This window comes from Carassius gibelio, chromosome A9, assembly GCF_023724105.1.
Source record: "Carassius gibelio isolate Cgi1373 ecotype wild population from Czech Republic chromosome A9, carGib1.2-hapl.c, whole genome shotgun sequence".
NCBI classification, from domain to species: Eukaryota; Metazoa; Chordata; class Actinopteri; order Cypriniformes; family Cyprinidae; genus Carassius; species Carassius gibelio.
The window spans coordinates 15,206,722-15,225,027 of record NC_068379.1 but is presented as its reverse complement, the minus strand read 5'-3'; the positions used below and the strand labels follow the sequence as shown (position 1 = coordinate 15,225,027).

The window sequence follows — 18,306 nt, the reverse complement described above, 5'->3', positions numbered from 1 at the left end:
TTCTGGTTGTCGTTTCTTTGTTTCAGATCACTAAGGCTTTAAAGTCTTAGCGGCCATGGACCTCACTGCTGAGAGACACTCATCTTCATGACCAGGCTCCCACTGCCACATCTATACAATTACCACTGTTTGCTTTTAAAGACATTTATTAATTGTTTTAATTGTCATGTATTTCCAAGCTGATGGTTCCAGGGGGTTAATGTTTAAACTCTTGTATGTTCAGTTAATTTGTGAGCAAGAACCCCCATAAGGAACCATACCGCCAAAGATAAGTTGTGTTCAATAAACTCAAGTAACTTGTCAAAGTGGTCCTGTCTGAAATGCTGTTTATGTCACTCCACTTGTCTGTGTTAAGTCTATTCAGTGGAGTCTGTGCATGATTAATGGAGAGTTAAGTGATTCTTTCTGCAGGTTATGTTGTTATGCGAGTAGGTGCTGACAGATGACTTGATATTTTTCATGAGTCATTGAATCATTCACTCCAACAAGTTTGTTGGAAAACTTTGCTTCATTCAGTAATGGAACAGGTGATTGTCTTCATTAGTGAGTCATGGAATTGTTCACTTGATTTGTTCAAAAACTTTCATTCAGTAACAGGAGAAACTGAATCAATTGAACCGTTTACTTTGCAAAGTGATGCGTGATTTAGAAAAGTGCCAATTGCAAATGTTTTCTAAAAAGTGATATCTATTAAAAACAATCCAGTACCATTTAACATGGAGTGTCTGTAATCATTTATTATTTGTAAGGCTTATTTTCTGTTTATGCAATACCGCGGTGGTATTGCAGGTGGGCCGCCAATTATTTTCTGTTCATTTCCAGTCCATTCTAGGGCTATGCGATTAAAAGAAAACGTCCTAAAATCACGATTTGAGCGTGCGCATATGCCTAACTCCAGGTTCACACACTGTCTGTGATGCGCCTTTTTTCTGAGCCAATGTTGACGGATCAGAGCGTTCTCACTGCGGTAAAAGGCTAGAAATAAAAACGTGCGAAAATAATTCATGTCTAACACATGAGCATAGAGTGAATTTGTTAGTGAACAGGATGCAGTTTAAGTGAGAGGAGACACGTTTTAAGTGTGCACACTCTCTCCTCGCAAAGCAGCGTGTATCTGAGCAAGCACGACCGGTTTTGTGACAGAGCAAAGGAAATCTGCTGCGAACAGAGAGATTCGCACTCGTGCATTATTTTAATGTGCTTTCGCGTTATATGTATGCGCTCTCACTGCTGACCGCATACACATACTGTATACACACTGCAAACACCTGAGGCACCGCTACAATTAATGAGCTCTATGAACAATGCATGGCAAAAAAGAAAAAAAAGTCCCTGTATACAGGATTTTTTTTTTTTTTTTTTTTTTGCCACAAGTCTATAAATTTGTTTTTACATCTTCACTATAGTGATAATTTTGACTTATGTCTGTTCTAGAGATGTTACAACTTTTTGATAAAGCTCTGATTGGTTTTCTTTTGGAAATATGTTTCAAATTAATCCTGAATGCATTTATGATTGTAAAAGCACAATTGCAAAATTGATCAAAAAAATCGCGATAGTTTTTTTTTTTTTTTTTTTGTCTGTCCATATCGCACAGACCTAGTTTATTCAATAAATATAGTTTAAAATCTAGCTTCTGAGTACTAAGTTATTAACCCAACAATAGCGGGGTCAGTTAATTTTTTTGAAGTGGGCCGCGCAAACATATGTGTTTGGTTGTGTGGGCCACGAGTTGAAAAAGGTTGGGAACCACTGTACTAAATAGTACTTTAACAATTGTAAACAGTGGGTATATAAAAACAAAAAAACAACCCCTTTTACAATAATCACATTTTGTTGTTTTAAAGCCTAAGTGAATATCTTTAAAAACAGAATTACTGAGTTGGGAAAAAATATCTCCCCCTTGTGCCAGTATTTTGTTAAACCACCTTTTGCTTTAATTACAGACTTGAGTCTGTTGGGGTATGTCTCTACTAACTTTGCACATCTAGACTTTGCCATATTTGCCCACTTTTGCAGAACTGCTCAGTGTTATTTCAATTTGATGGTGACTGTTTGTGGACTGCAGTCTTCAAGTCATTCCACAGATTCTCAGTTGGGTTCAAGTCTGGGCTCTGACTTGACCATTCAAGGACATTCACTCTTTTCTCCTTCAATCCCTGTGTGGTAAGTTCTGCTGTGTGCTTTGGGACATTGTCATGTTGGAAGATAAAACTTCATCCCTTTGACAACTTTCTGGCGGAGGGCAGCAGATTTTCCTCAAGAATTTGACAGTATTTTGCCCCATCCACTCTTGCTCCAGTGCTCCAGTCCCTGCTGCAGAAAACAAAAACACCTCAAAACAGGCAATTACCACCTCAATGCTTTACTGGAGGAATGCTGTTATTTGGATGGTGCCAAATAATTTAATTGTAGTCTCATCTGCCTCAGAATCTTCAATGTGTGTTTTGGCAAACCTCAGTCATGACTGCATGAGGCCTTTCTTGAGGAGTGGCTTTTTTCTTGCAGCCCTCTCATGCAAGCCACATCTGTTGAGAATGTGTGATATTGTTGTCAGTGATAGTTGTCTAGCTATTTTATCCCGTTTGGAGCGACATCCTGATCCGGTGAGGGTCTGTGTTGTACCAAATTATTTCCACTTCTTAATAATAGATTTCACTGTGCTTTTAGGAATTGATAAAGCCTTTGAAATTATTTGGTTTCCACAGCAGGAACTTTCCCTCGGGAACCAGGATCTAAATAAAGTTCCAGAAAAACAATTGCCCATCAGAAAGTCCCTGCACACAAGGTAGTACTTTTTCAAACTTTCGGTGTTGGGATTTGGGGGCTGAAAATGCTGATTGTTTGAGTTCACGCAGCATTTGGATTGGTTGACTCTATGCAGCATTGTATTTCAACATATTTCAACATGGACATCTCTGAGCTTCTGAATGCCGAAGTTAAAATGCTGCATTACACAGACCCATCTGGAGCTATCTTGTTGGCATAATCATAAACCCAGAATGTTTAGCATCTGAAATGGAATGTTAATCTAGATTTGCATTTCAAAGAAAAGTCACCTTTTTTTCTGAGTACAATCAATATTGCATGCATAAATGTGATAAGATCCGTTACAGGTTGCTATAATTAGCCAAGATTCAGCCCTAAAATATTACCCTTTAACTGAAATTTTATGTCAAGTGACAAAATAGATGGCAAATACATTATTTAACTCAGTATGAAAAGACATACTTTGTTCTTGCTGAGCTATATTCAGCAGTGGCAAAAGCAATTCACATGAAGATTGGTAGCAATTTTACAAGAAAATATATGATCACTGTGAAATGAATCAATGTTATCATGATGTTAATTAATTTGGATAATTTACGGCCAATACAGAATACAGTTACGCCACATTTTCTTGCATGAGCACATTTTATTTGACCATATAACACAAGTTCACTGAACACTGTGTCCTCTTCTCTCAAATAGAATTACCAAGAGGAATACTACTTGAAGGAAGGATTATACTCCTCAACACGAGGAACCAGAATTTTCCAAATTCAATTGAATCCTGCACTCAGACAAATGAACATTAGTTTAAAATAATGGCAGAAGTAAACATCAGTGACCATGCAAAAAAAATAATGATGTCTTGTCTGTATCCATATAAACAATAGCTTTATCTCTCAGTGAGCCACTGAGATGGAAGACACTGAGGTGATGGATAACAGCAATACCTTACACTCTTTGCTAAAACAGGCACACACTCACATGTAAATCCATGTGCACATCTACAAACAAGCACACATATAAGCGTAACTCTACCTCACTCTAAAAAACGCTGGGTTGTTTTTTCAACCCAACTGCTGGGTTGAGGCCGTTGGATAGGACTTTGGGATGTTTTAACCCAAGTTTGGGTTGAAAATAACTCTCTTTTTTAACCCAGCGGGCTGGGTTGAGGACGCGGACGTGAAGGAGAGCACGCACGTCACGTCAAAATCGTACGTCTCCAGTGCGAGCAGCCGCCATTTTCTCAGCGTGATAGAAGCGAGAAGCGAGTGAAAGACTATGGTAAGTAAATATTCAAAATGTAAAGTTATCTTTTATTGTTTACCCGGTTGTATGAAAGGCGGAAGGTTTTATGAAAGGCGGAAACAAAGGAGCTTAACGTTATATATATATTTTAAAAAAAAAAAACGGACGCGGTTTTCGCCTCAGACACGGAGGTCTTAACTGCCTCATATAACGTTACTGAACGGAGGATGTACTTTTAATATAACGTCTGTGAATGTATTTTGTCATATTTACACAAGGTTTTACATTATCTGTACTTTTTGAGGCGTTAACAGACGGTTATGGTCACGGTTACGCTCATGTGAATTTGTCTTTTTTTTTCGCGGTTAAACTGAATGTATGTTTGTCTCCTAAAGGAAACGGCATTGTGTAGTAAAGACTAGCATAATTATTTTGAGGCTGTTGAAGTGGTAACTGTTAAAAGTATGTTTTACATGTAATATTTCAGACTTGTCCAGCTCCTGTCTTCATTGTCCTCGCGCTGAGAGTTAAAGACACAGAAGCTGTTTGTGTGAGGAGTCACAGACCTGTGTGAGGATGAGGAGGAGGTGTTCTTCTGAAGAGAGGGACAGACGGGTTAAGGAGAGTAAACTTCAGAATAACATCAAGTTATCTTTATTTTTACTTAGACTAAAATAATGTGTGTGTGTTTTTTAGATGTTGAAATCCAGAGACAAGATAACTTCATTCTTTTGAGACTGATGTAAGTTAAATTATTATTACTTTTTTTTTTTGAAAATTAATGTTTCTGTTGTGTCCTGTCTGTTAACTTCACATTTTGATGCAAAAACAGTGTGATTTTATATATGTATGTATGTATATGTTAATATTTTATTGAAACCATTGATGTCCCTCTTTGCAGAACTGAAACTAACTGGAGTTAAGGACACACAAGTCTGCTTGTGTGAGGAGGAGGTTTTCTCAGCTTCTTCTGAAGAGAGGGAAAGATCGTTTAAGGCAAGTAAACTTCATAATTTCATGTTATCAGTTGTTGTTGTGTTTTACTAAGAGTAAAATGTTTGTTTTTTGTTTTTGTAGATGTTAAAAGCAAGAGACATGGGAGAGCATCATTCCTTTGAGATTTTATGTAAGCTATTTTTAGAAAATAATTTTTTCTGTTGTCTCCTGCTGGTTTACTTCACATTTTGATGCAACAACAGTGTGATTACATGCTCATTTCATTAAGACCATTGATGTCTGTGTTTTTTATTGCAGAACTCAAACCAACTTTGGAGTTGTCTTGTCTGATTTGGAGAGTCATCATTCTTGGTCTTCGCTCTTAAAGGTAAAGTTCACACAAAAAATCATTTACTTGCCCTCAAGTCATTCCAAACCTATAAGACTTTTGTCTGTCTTTACAACATAAATTAATATATTTTTAGTTTTCTCATAATATTTGTTAATCCATTTATAGTTTAGATAATCAGTATTTTCAAGCTTCATAAATATAGAGTTATTGTAGAAGTAAATTCTGATATTTATATATGAATACATCTTAAATTATATGATAGCAAACATGTATGTTCAAAATAAAATACTGATCTCCCAGACCAGCAATGGAGGACACAAAAAGAGAATATTAAATATATTCATACGTTTTCCAAAAAATGAGCAGAGTTTGTATGAGTTTGGAAAAACATGGGGAGAGTAAATTATGACCATTTTAATTATTTGGTGAACTAACGGTTTGAAGAGCAGCCCTCCATGTACATGAATATTGTGAGGTATGTGAAGGTCATGTCTGTTTTAATGTTTCAGTAAAGAAGCTTTCTGAAAGCAATATTTATTCAAACAATATCGCATGTCCTCACACTAGTGCTGCCATTATAGCCTCCTGGAGCGCTGTGGTGGACTGAGACCTTAAACAACCGCACAAAGTGTTGAAACTTTAAAACCGATTATTTACCTATCCTTACGGATGTGAATACACCTCTACCTGAAAATGGATAGTTTAATTAAATGTTTAATTTTTTCAAATGTGTTTCTCTTAGGCCACTGATGAAGAGCAGGCGGTGACTGGGATGAATCCTGGTCAGAGAGGAGAATCTTCTTTCCCCTAAACAGCAGTGGTTTTAAAGGAGGACGCTGCCCTGGATGATGTAGATGTCACATACTGTTCTGATGGGGTTTCTTCATGATTACATCAGTTATGCTAAAGAGATCATGAAAATTGACCGTGATGCATGATCTGTATTCATGGACTATGAAACAAACTGTAAGTGTATAATTTGTTAAAAAAAAAAAGTTAAATGCTTTTTCTGTGTTGTTTAGTAGAAGAGTTTACACTCTGTCATTCATACACCTGTCACTTTCTTTCACACACACACACACACACACATGCGTCTGTTAAATGTTATAATATCAAAGTTAATGTGATTTATTTGTGTACTGTCATGCCAGAATAGTTGGAAAAAAAACTAACTAATTGTAAATTTATTGTATGTCTTTTCGTATATTTTTATACAATATATACAATTGAACAAAGTCCAATTGGATCTTAAGTTATATTCATCAAATGTTCAATGCTTTGTTTATGAACTCTGTAGCTGTTAATGCCATCCTTTTCTGCATTTCTTCTAACATGTTACTTTTTGACTTTTTTCTTGTTTTTAATAAATATTTTCCTTTTGGTAATTATTATTTGTGTGTAAAAGTGATATTTAAAATGAACAACATTTGTAGGTTTAATGCCTAGCTCAATTTGGGTTAATTTTAACGTAGAAATGCATTGTTTCCACACATGGCTGCACTCTGCGAGTTTATTTTCTGCCAGCAGGAGGCGCTAAGAGCGGGAGGTAGGTTTCTCCGGTAACGGCTGCAGAGCGGTGCTGAGCTCACAAACGCTGCCTTATCAAGCACATGCGAAATGATATCGAACATTTTCTAAATACAGTAGTTTTCCTTCTGAAATACAGTGATAAAAAACACCCGCTCTGTTTTTTTTAAACCCTGCAATATAGTCATTTTAAACCAAAAAAAGGCAACCCAGCAGGCTGGGTTAAATATGATAACCCAACTGGTTGGGTTAAAATAACCCAGCGCTGGGTTCGTCCCTTTTTGACCCAGCGCTGGGTTGTCAAAATAACCCAAATTGGGTTGTTTTCAACCCAGCAGTTTTTAGAGTGCTGGGTTGTCTTTCATAGAATTAAATAATTGAACTAATTACTCAAATTTAAAGATATAAAGACATTTGGTTGAGTTAAAAAGACAACTTCCTCAGTATTGGCTGTGCTTTTTCATTGATTCAGAAAGGCTGGTCTTTGTTCATGGGAATCTTCCAAAAACCCAGTTATTTCCTGATAAACATAGGCAGGACCATTTGAAATGCACTGGACTGTAGAAAAATGAAGGTTTGCAGCATGAAAGGGATGTGCAAAGTATGAAAAGTGGTTAAAAGCATATCCAATGATATAATCTCAATTTTTTTGAATGGAAAAACGTATTTGAAATGCATTCTTCTTGGCTGGTTTTATGTGCAGCTCACAGTCCCGGTATTCGGCATCAACTGAATGTGTGCACTGAATTGATATCTGCATATTAAGGATAAGGAACTATCTGCCAACAATATTATTATTAATACTGCATTTCAGCTAAGATGAAAGAAATAAGTAATGCAGAAAAATGCACTGCATTTCACCAGATGTGAAAAGGCAGGGAGCATTCATATGAACGGAAGGTGAATATGTCCATGTTCCCCAAGGGAACTGCAATGTTTGATTGACTTTATTGAGTTTTGATCACCTGACATTAAAGAGTGGTGTTACTATGATTAATAACAGAAAAAGGCAATACTTTTTATTTGACAGACAGAATTCAGCTATCTATGAAACAAAACCTTTCCCTCTACAATCCATCGACTACTTCTTGATGAAGATAGGTAAATTGATTACAGGGTTGTTTGATGCTGTGCTTGGGCTGTTTCCTTTTCCACTTAGTTGCTTATTGAAGACCTGTATTGATCATTGTAATCCACATATCTCTTAAACAATGGTTAATATTTCTAGAAGTACATCAGTAACAGTGATATTTTAAATTGGTTTCGCAAAAATAAATGAAGATATACAGGAACATTAAGGCAAGTAACTGAAGGTGAATAGAATAAACATTAATTTTACAGATATCACCATATACATCCCAGTGTTGTTTAATCACAGTGCATTAAAGGGGAGGTGAAATGCTCGTTTTCACTCAATATCCTGTTAATCTTGAGTACATATAGAGTAGTACTGCATCCTTCATAAATCCAAAAAGTCTTTAGTTTTATTATATTCATAAGAGAAAGATAGTCTGTACCGATTTTTCCCGGAAAAACACGAGCGGCTGGAGGCGTGACGTGTGGGCGGAGCTTAAGAATCACAAGCGCGAGTAAGCTTTTGAGTTGAGAGCGTTTGGAACCTGTGACATTACCTTGAGAAAAAAAAACATCATCCAAAACAAACCATGGCTTACAGTCAGATTCAGCCGTTTATTTATGATCCAGAATCAGATCCAGAGGCTGAAACTGAAAGAAAGCAGCAGCAGCAACGACTCGCTCCGAGCGGGGCTCGAACCCGGGTCTCTGGCATGGGAGGGGACGCACTAACAAGGAGGCAGAGATATTTGAAGCAGTTTTACTCACCGCCTGCGGTTCCAACACACGATCGTGATCCTTTTTCCTTGGGATTGCATCATCCTTAAGAAATAAACAATACGCAAATCCGTCATCAAACTGGGCCTTGTGAACAGCATCTTCGAAATGCAGGGAACAAACAAAAACACTTGCACAACTCCGTTGATGCTCTGTAAAAATAAACTCCATCCACTGGTCCCTTAATGCTGTTTTTTTTTTCTGTGCAGGGTTGTCTTGCTCTGGCAACCAAAAACACACTCTGATCAGTGAATGTCTCTGCTCTGCTATACGGGAGCGCGCGCTCTTCCGGCAGACGTGCCCTCAGGACCCATATAAGGAAATTCCGCTCCATCTAACGTCACACAGAGCCATACTCGAAAAAAACTTTCCGAAACTTGTGACAAACCGGAAGGAGTATTTTGGGAACAAAAATACTCCTTCAAACGTACAACTTAATTTTTGAAACGTTGTCCATGTTTAGCATGGGAATCCAACTCTTTAACAGTGTAAAAAACTCAGTATGCATGAAATAGCATTTCAACCCCCCTTTAAGATATTCACTTTTCTGAAATGTTATATTTGGTTATGCAAATATGGCATAATTTAGTCAAGTATGCATTCATTTGCATACATTCCCAGAACAGAAGCAAGGTTCAAAATTCTTGTTTTATTTTGTTGCCGAGCTACGGAGATTTTGGATATCACTATTCATCACCCCATACATCAGAAAATACTTTCAACAGCCAGAAATAAATCCCTGTCAATAAATCAATAAATGCACACTTTATTTTAGGGTCTCTTAAGTAGTTGCTTATTAGCATGCATATTACTAGAATATTAGCCATTTATTAGTACTAATTAAGTACATACTAATGCCTTATTCTACATGACCTTATTCTACATCAATAATCCTACCCAATACCTAAACTTAACAACTACCTTACGATTAATAAGGGAAAAGTGGTAGTTAATAGGGAATAAGTGTTTCCTATTCTAAAGTGTTACCAGAATAAAATGTTAGATCAGGTAAATCAGGTATGATGATAAGGATACACAAGGATACAATGTTTCCTTTCAAATCAAACCATAAATATATGTAGAAAACATATCATTGTGGCGTGGCTGACAGAGAAGTGTGTAAGCTGCCTGCGTTCAGCTTATATTCACCAAAATGGCAATACGATGATGTGGAGAGACTCAATTTCCATAAATTAAAAGTCAATTAAAATTCCAATTAAACTCAAATTGTTGCATAAAGTCATTATTTTTGTGATATTCCCGTACAAAAGTTATTCTCGTTGCTTCATAACGTTACTGTTAAACCACTGATGCAAGATGGATTATTCTGACGATGCTTTTCATACTTTTCTGGACCTTGACCTTGTATTTTACTTGGGTGTCTGGGACAGTCATAAGCCTCCTGGTTTACATCCAAAATATCTTAAATTGTTTTCCCGAAGACGAACAAAGCTTTTACGGGTATATAATAATGATAATAATAATGAACAGATGTGTTTTTCATCAAGATCACATTGCCTGTGTGAGCTTATTATCCAATGAGTAACCCAACAAATTTTAACATTATACCGCTCAAAGGTTTGGGTCAGGTTTTTTTATGTTTTTACATTTACATTTACACTTTTTTTTTTACTGTTTTTGAAAAATATCTCTTCTGCTCACCAATACTCCATTTATTAGATAACAAAACAGTAATATTTATTAATGTTAATATTCATTAATAATGATATTAATATATTCATATGTAATTTATCAATGTGATGGCAAAGCTGAATTTTCAGCATCTTTACTCCAGTCTTTAGTGTCACATGATCCTCCAGAAATCAGTCTAATATGCTGTTGCTTGTGCTCTTTTTGTGGAAACTGTGATACATTTTACATACATTTTCTTGCGATAAAGGGTTATTTGTTGAGTAGAATTAGAATATTAAAAAGAATATTACATTATTTTAATTGAATGACAATTGAATGGTATTACAGATTTAAAAAAATGAATGATGAGAGTTTGAGAGTGTTTTTTTGATTTGTGATTTGTGATGTGATTTGTAATTCATGTAATACAAATGCAAAGACTGAATATTATGAAAAAGGAATATTATGTATCTGTAGTTTTTGTAGTGTTTATAGTTATTTCAAATGAAAATGACTACAAGCGTACAAGACTTTCCATTAAGATCTCGTCTATGTTATGTAATTTGTGCAGTATGTCTGTTCCATACTCCATAATGACTCTTGTGCCAACTGTCAGAAGATCTTTCTATCAGGAGCAGAAGACACTGCTCCCTCACAACGTCATGAGAGAATAAGAACATAACTATGTGTTTATGGAAAACACAGACTCACTGTTTTGCATAACACCTGTGTGAAGTGTTAATTGTAAGTAGATTAAAGATGAGACTAGGGTCATGCCAGCCCAGTGGTTTTTAGAAGGAGCTTTGGATGTGGAAGGAAAGCAGGTCACTACAAAAGTGGCATTCAAAACTTTTCAATATTGAATTAAGTGTCCTTCCATAATGGACATTTTAATTAGCTACTAAACTTCAGTTTGCAAGGAGAGCCTTGGAAAGTCAAATTCACACTGCCAAATTCTGACATTTTTAAAGGTCACTGGTTGGGATTTTTTAATTTCTTAAGTATAGACAGCTTTTTAGATGAATGCATGTGTGCGTGTATTCATTTCAAAATTATATAAACCATCAGTTTCATAGTAATACATTTTTAATTAGCTCATTATGTTTTTTCGTTTGATTTAACCTTTTTTTTTTTTTTTTGCTTACTTCAATGAGAAAACAATGTAATTGTATTAGATTTCATTACTGCATAATTGCTAACACTTTTATCATTGCAGATTTAAATTGACCCCCTCACATTTAAACAAAGTGCTATGAAATATCTGTCAAACATTATTTAGTTTTTATTTTATTGAATGTGATTAATCCATTGTGTAATAATAACTTAATATAATATTGCTAGATTTTTAACCATGACTTAAAAAGTAATGTAAAGGACATACAGTATTAGTTTGTACCTAGCGTGTTGAATGCACATTAGCACAAACGGAAACACAAGGAAAGGTTGTGTGTGCTAGACTGATTACATTAAAACATGAAATCATTGACATTTAAAGAAAAATGTTTCCCCATTCTGACCACAAAATCTCTTATTTGTACATATACCAGGATGATAAAAGCTAACTTTCAGTTACTCGTTTGAATGTTTTTTTTTTCTCTCTTGTAAACATTTGTAGAATCTTTCGCGTGCCAAAACAATAAGTTTTCCGATTTTTAAAAACATTTTAGGCAATTATAATTTCTGCTCAGTGAAAAGATGCTGTCATTCTTGTCAAGACTATAAATCCTATAATTGAAATCTGTTGTGTTGGATCTTTTCTGATGTTAAACAGACACATTGTACTGACTTCACTGAAAAGAAATGGGGTACAAATACTAAAAACATCGCTCTGCATGCAATTTCTACATTACACGTCATTCAAAACATGAATCCCTCTCATGCATTTTTCAGTCACAGCTGAATAATGCAGGAGTATATTAAACACTACAACTCAATTTGCTGATGAAAGACTAAAATATATAGTTTATTGAAAGAAATACATCAAAAACACCCCCCCCCCCCCCAAAAAAAAAAGAAAAACTATTTTACAGTTTTAAAAAAACACTACTTCATTTTTGTGTATACAATCTATAAATCAATCACAATGCAGAAAAAATGACACATCAATGGGGGTGACACTCTAAAATATCAAGAGTGCAAAACAGACACAATAATATAAAATATACATACATGAACAAGTGTGACTGTAACACAAAGCATGTTTTTGCAGTTAAAATCAATAATTCAGAAGACTCAAGTAAGAGGTTGAAATCAGATTGATTTAAATATGATAAAGCATTCCTGTTCATTTTTGTCAGAGTTTTGTTGAATTTTGTTATTATGTATAACAAAATGTCTTTCTGTGTTCATGTTCCACTGTAGTAAAACTAATGCAGAAACTGACATTTCAAACCAACATAAAAAAATATGTCTAAATTTATATACAAATCCACAACTTAGTTAAAAATAAGTATTTACGTCTAAAAACAACTAGAGAATTTATAAGCATTTTTATATAGATCTATAAACTACTATAATCTAGTGGCTAAACCATGGAACTGCTGATGTTTTTCTTTTTTTACTCCCACCAAATGGCACTAATCTGCCTTTTGAAACAAAAAAATATTTTAAAGGCATCGTCTCTATTTTAACATGAAATACTGCCATAATTGGAAAGTAATACAAATTATTAAAACAGCAATAAATTGTTTTTATATTATTATTATTATAAAATATTGAACATAAATATAAAAAATGGTTACATTTCAGGTTTTGTTCACTTTCGATCACGAACAACACAAATATGACCCCCAAATGAACAATACCATAGGGTTAATGTAAGCAAAACAGTTGGACAACAGATCATGATCACCTACATAAAGATTTGCTTTATGTTTTTGTCACAAGGAATATTATGCGTTAAAGTTAAAGGTTTTTTTTTTTTCTCCAGAAGTGTAAAAGCCAATACATTTTCAAATATATAAAATTTGCACTTCACTTAACACTCTCCTAGAGAAACAACCAAGCTGTGGAATGAGCGCATATGTCCCATCTGAGAGGACTGGTTCATTTTAACTAAGAATTTTATTTCAATAATCACTTTTTTGTGTCTGAAGTCAGTCTTGTGGTATGTTTTGTTACGCAATGGTTTGATCTGATTTTCTAAGAAAAGAAAGGTTTTCCAGGAGAACAAAGAGTATGCTGGAGGCTGGAACAGCATGAGGATAAAGGTCTCTGCACTTTCAAAGATATTCAGAAAGGGTCATCTGTCTGCTGCAATACATGAATCTGATCCTGAATTGACGTATGTAAGTGAATCTGTTCATTTTTCGTCATCATCTGAAGCTTCTCCAGAGTTTCATGATTTATATATACTTATCTACCTGACTGCTATCTGACGCAGTGAACCACCAAATTCGCCTCTGACTCTGACCTGGGCCTCATGACAACTACACTTTTATTATTTTGAGTCTTACCTCACAAGCAAATTCTTCAAGGTTCCCCTGAGAGGTTGAGTGTCCAAATCACATGAACTAATCAATGGGGTGCCTAAAAGTTAAGTTCTTGGTCTCCTTATATATACTGTACATCTTCACTTGGCCCAATCATGAAGGCACGTGGGTTTTACTATCCCTGCGATACAGACAATACACAACTGCACCTGTTGTTTTAGTGGCAAAAAATTGCATACTTGTGTGTTGAAAAAATTAATGGATACTTATATACTGAAGACTAGTGAGTGGAAGGATTGTCAATCCCAGTATTTTCAAATAATTCCTATCCCAATTTATATGTAATGAACAGAAATTGTAAATGTTTTAGTATATATTGTTGAATGCAAATGCAATAGAGGACCTCAAACAGAGAGACCCATTCTGTAACCTTAACCTTGCAGCTGGATTTTAATTATTTACACTCTAAATGATAATGCCACCAAATTTGTGCACAGCTGCACCATCTGCATTTCCACAACATTTGTGTTACAAAAAAAAAAAACAGGAAGGGAACTATTGGTACAATTATTGTATTCATTAATATTGCCAATGATCCATGAGCAGGTCAATGAAATAATCTGTCTGACCCCAAATCCTCTTGAGAGCACAGTTAATAATACTTCATCCATCCAAAAATGCAATGTTGAGGATTTATTTGTTAAACCCAGTTATGTCCTTGTAATTAGTGTACTGTTTGAGTTAATTTTCTTCCTCAATCTCTATCATAGTTTGATGAGTTTAGGCAAAGGTTATGCTAAAAATGTATGTTTTATGTTATTGCTTAATTAAAACAATTTTAGTATTTTTTCTATTTAAATTCAAACATGCATTTTTCTAGTAAATCCTCTTTAACTTCAATGTCACAAAACAATATATACATATATTGTGTGCCAATCCCCCACACCATCACACCACCACCACCAGCCTGCACAGTGGTAACAAGGCATGATGGATCCATGTTCTCATTCTGTTTATCTCATTCAAATTCTGACTCTACCATCTGAATGTCTCAACAGAAATTGAGACTCATAAGACCAGGCAACATTTTTTCAGTCTTCAACTGTCCAATTTTGTAAAGCTTGTGCAAATTGTAGCCTCTTTTTCCTATTTGAAGTGGAGATGAGTGGTACCCGGTGGGGTCTTCTGCTGTTGTAGCCCATCCGCCTCAAGGTTGTGCGTGTTGTGGCTTCATAAATGCTTTGCTGCATACCTTGGTTGTAACGAGTGGTTATTTCAATCAAAGTTGCTCTTCTATCAGCTTGAATCAGTCGGCCCACTCTCCTCTGACCTCTAGCATCAACAAGGCATTTTCCCCCACAGGACTGCCACAGGACTTTCCCTTTTCACACCATTCTTTGTAAACCCTAGAAATGGTTGTGCGTGAAAATCCCAGTAACTGAGCAGATTGTGAAATATTCAGACCAGCCCGTATGGCACCAACAATCATGCCACGCTCAAAATTGGTTAAATCACTTTTCTTTCCCATTCTGACATTCAGTTTGGAGTTCAGGAGATTGTCTTGACCAGGACCACACCCATAAATACATTGAACTGCCATGTGATTGGTTGATTAGATAATTGCATTAATGAGAAATCGAACAGGCGTTCCTACTCCTTTATAAGCACTTAAAGCATTTGATGCATTTGCACCAAACAAAACAGTAAATCTGGGTTGTTCAATAGCTGGTTACACATGTTCTTGTTTAGCCCTCCAGCACAAGACAAACCGGAAACAAAAAAAATTGAGGCTGAAACTGAAAAATTATAACAGATTATAATTTATTGTATGAACAACTTTTGAACAAACAACAGATATAAGATGCATACAATACTGGAATAAAGAGAAGAACTTTGTTGTATTTCAGACAATGGAACAGTTAACCTAAGACCAAAAAAGAGCAAAATGTGCACAATTCAGTATGATACAATTGTATGCTGTAAAAAGGTAATCCTTATATATATATATATATATATATATATATATATATATATATATATATATATATATATATATATATATATATATATATATAGCTGTTATTTCTTATTAGTTTTTATTCCTTAAGATCTTCCATTCTATTTTCTTATTCTGGATTTAAATTCAAAGTGGTCAAAAAAACAGGTAACTTTCGCACCACTTTAATTTTACTAAAGAAATTAAGGCATCAATTAGACTTAGGTTTTCAGTTTTAGTAGGATAATCACAGAGAAAAGATGCAATTGAACTTATCAAGGAAAAGTGTCATTGAGATCTACCAGTCTGATGAACACAAAGGAATATGAATGTCTGGGTTTTTCTAGAATGTTGCCTAATGTATCAGCAATAGACTTTTCCTGCAAGTGTAATCGTCCGTTAAATTAAATGCATAAATTTAATTTAATTTTAATTTAAATCATTGACCCAGGAATAAAGATATTGCATGTGGTCATTTTAAATACATGCAACAAGAACAACAAGTAGAAAACGCATCTTGGACTTTATACGAATAGACCCTCAAATCCGAAAAAGACTGTATCTGCAAACATATGAAGCTATGAAGGCGCAATGATAGCTAGCCGTTATTCTGCATTTGTTAAAGCATGAAGCAGGCTGTTAAAGTCTAGGAGCCAGGTCTATGATGCACATAATTAGAAATTTGTGAAGAACTCCATTACACCTCTCCGAGACGGCTGAAACTTTACTCTTGTAGTGGAATGCCTATATACACAATCGAATGCAACACATTTTGGTTCATTCTCGACAGAAAACATACTCTGTGTAGCTTGTCCAGATTTTGTCCTCGTTTGGGTCACTGCTGGAGTAAGCGCACGTGCCTGCAGAGCTGCACGCGACCATATGGAAACCAAACTCTGACAGCTTGTCGAACGCCTGCTCGAGAAAATTATATTTCAGATAATAGCGCGATGTGTACCTCTCTGGAGGTCGGTCCGGGTCTCTGCTCTCGTTCAAAGTGTCTCCGAACACCTCCTTAGCCAGAGAAGTCTTCCCGCACACCGTGATTCTCGCGACCCGCCTGAATTTGGCGTCTGTCTGTATGTCTCTACCGATTGTATATGAGCCCCGGTAACCGACTGTGATGTAGCCCGACTTTTTGGACTCCAGGGAAGGTGAATGAGCGGCGCTGGTGACGGACAGCGTGCGCGAGGCGTCGGGTCCCAGCAGCGGGGGCGCGCTCGGCTCCTCCGAGTCACTCTGGCAGATCTCATCGGTGATGGAGTTGTCTTTACTCATTTTGGGACTCAAGAGCTTGGACAGCTCCCGCAGCTTAAAAAACTCAGCCTCCCGCTGTAATCTGCTCTTCTCCGGAAAATAGTCTGGCAAAACCAGATTTAGATCCCGTAGATAGTCTAAAATGTAGCGGAAAAGAAAACCGTCCCTGTCCAGAAAGAAGCGACCTTTGCTGTCCCGTGCCAGCTCTGTCGGTGTTTTCTTACTAAACATGTTCCACAGGAGAGAATCCGGTACGACTATTAAAGTCGTGTGTCGTGTCACATACACTTGTCCTCCCACATTTAGTTCAATAATATCAGAAAACGGGGAGGCGGAATCCGCGCCGTTTGATATTCCACACTCGGGATCTGCCACAGCCATCACGTCTTCAACAGTAGATGCTAGTTATTCGCGACTGTGTGCAAATGGGTTCCTAAAGACGCAATATAAGGGCAGATGTGTGTTTAAATAGGTTGTGGTGGGAGGGGAAAGAAGACGGCTGATGTTAACACTTCATTGGCAAAATGGGACCAACTGTTGTCGAGCCTCCTGCTGTCAATCAGTGCATGTTAGATGCTTCACTGATTCTTTTTTTATATTTCTTGAAAACTCATAATGTTTCAAGTATATAAATTAAACTTAAATGCAGATAAAAAAAATATGAAAATGCATAGACATATGGCTAAACGAATCGTTTCCCCACACACAGAGGGTAATAATTGTCTATTTAATTACAGTATTGACATTTTCTCCCATGCGCTCCATGACAAAGGAGAATAGCGACATCTAGTGGTATTACATCGGAATTATGGACTTATCCACAAGCACAGTTGATACTAAATTGCAAAAAAAAAAAAAACAATATATATATATATATATATATATATATATATATATATATATATATATATATATATATATATATATATATATATGCTTCCACTGGTTCATCAAAACTATTAAATCTAACCCTGAATTATATCAAATTCAGCATGGATTGAGAAAAAAAAAGTTTCAATGACAAAATCTAATTTATGACAGTTCATTTATGTTAGGCTATCAGCACAATCCTGATTTTAAATAAGGTTATAAATGGAACACTGCAATACATTGCATTTTATTTTAAAAAGTACAATTAAAGTTAAATCAAAATCGAAATTTATATAATTGTACAGGTTGCACTTTATTTTACAATACATGTACTTGCATGTACTTATAGTGTACTTACAGTGTAAACTAAGAAAGTTCTGGTAATACAAGGTAACTACATGGGGTAGGTTTAGGGGTAGGTTCAGGGTTAGTAGTTA

General features: G+C 35.7%; 1 protein-coding gene and 2 long non-coding RNA genes across 3 annotated transcripts; 2 read left to right on the top strand and 1 right to left on the bottom strand.

The window, feature by feature from the left end:
- The first annotated feature begins 3,810 nt into the window (after nucleotides 1-3,810).
- Nucleotides 3,811-5,008, top strand: LOC128020322 (uncharacterized). The gene is made up of 3 exons (XR_008185346.1): nucleotides 3,811-4,053; nucleotides 4,505-4,759; nucleotides 4,919-5,008. It is a non-coding gene; the product is annotated as an uncharacterized LOC128020322 (long non-coding RNA).
- An 84-nt stretch (nucleotides 5,009-5,092) lies between these two features.
- On the top strand, nucleotides 5,093-6,694 carry LOC128020323 (uncharacterized). Its single transcript, XR_008185347.1, has 3 exons — nucleotides 5,093-5,143; nucleotides 5,272-5,341; nucleotides 6,048-6,694. It is a non-coding gene; the product is annotated as an uncharacterized LOC128020323 (long non-coding RNA).
- An 8,863-nt stretch (nucleotides 6,695-15,557) lies between these two features.
- Nucleotides 15,558-17,469, bottom strand: LOC128020321 (BTB/POZ domain-containing protein KCTD12-like). The gene has a single exon (XM_052607157.1). It carries the CDS (start codon nucleotides 17,378-17,380, stop codon nucleotides 16,520-16,522), a length of 861 nt encoding a protein of 286 aa, XP_052463117.1. The 5' UTR covers nucleotides 17,381-17,469; the 3' UTR covers nucleotides 15,558-16,519.
- Nucleotides 17,470-18,306: the final 837 nt, after the last annotated feature.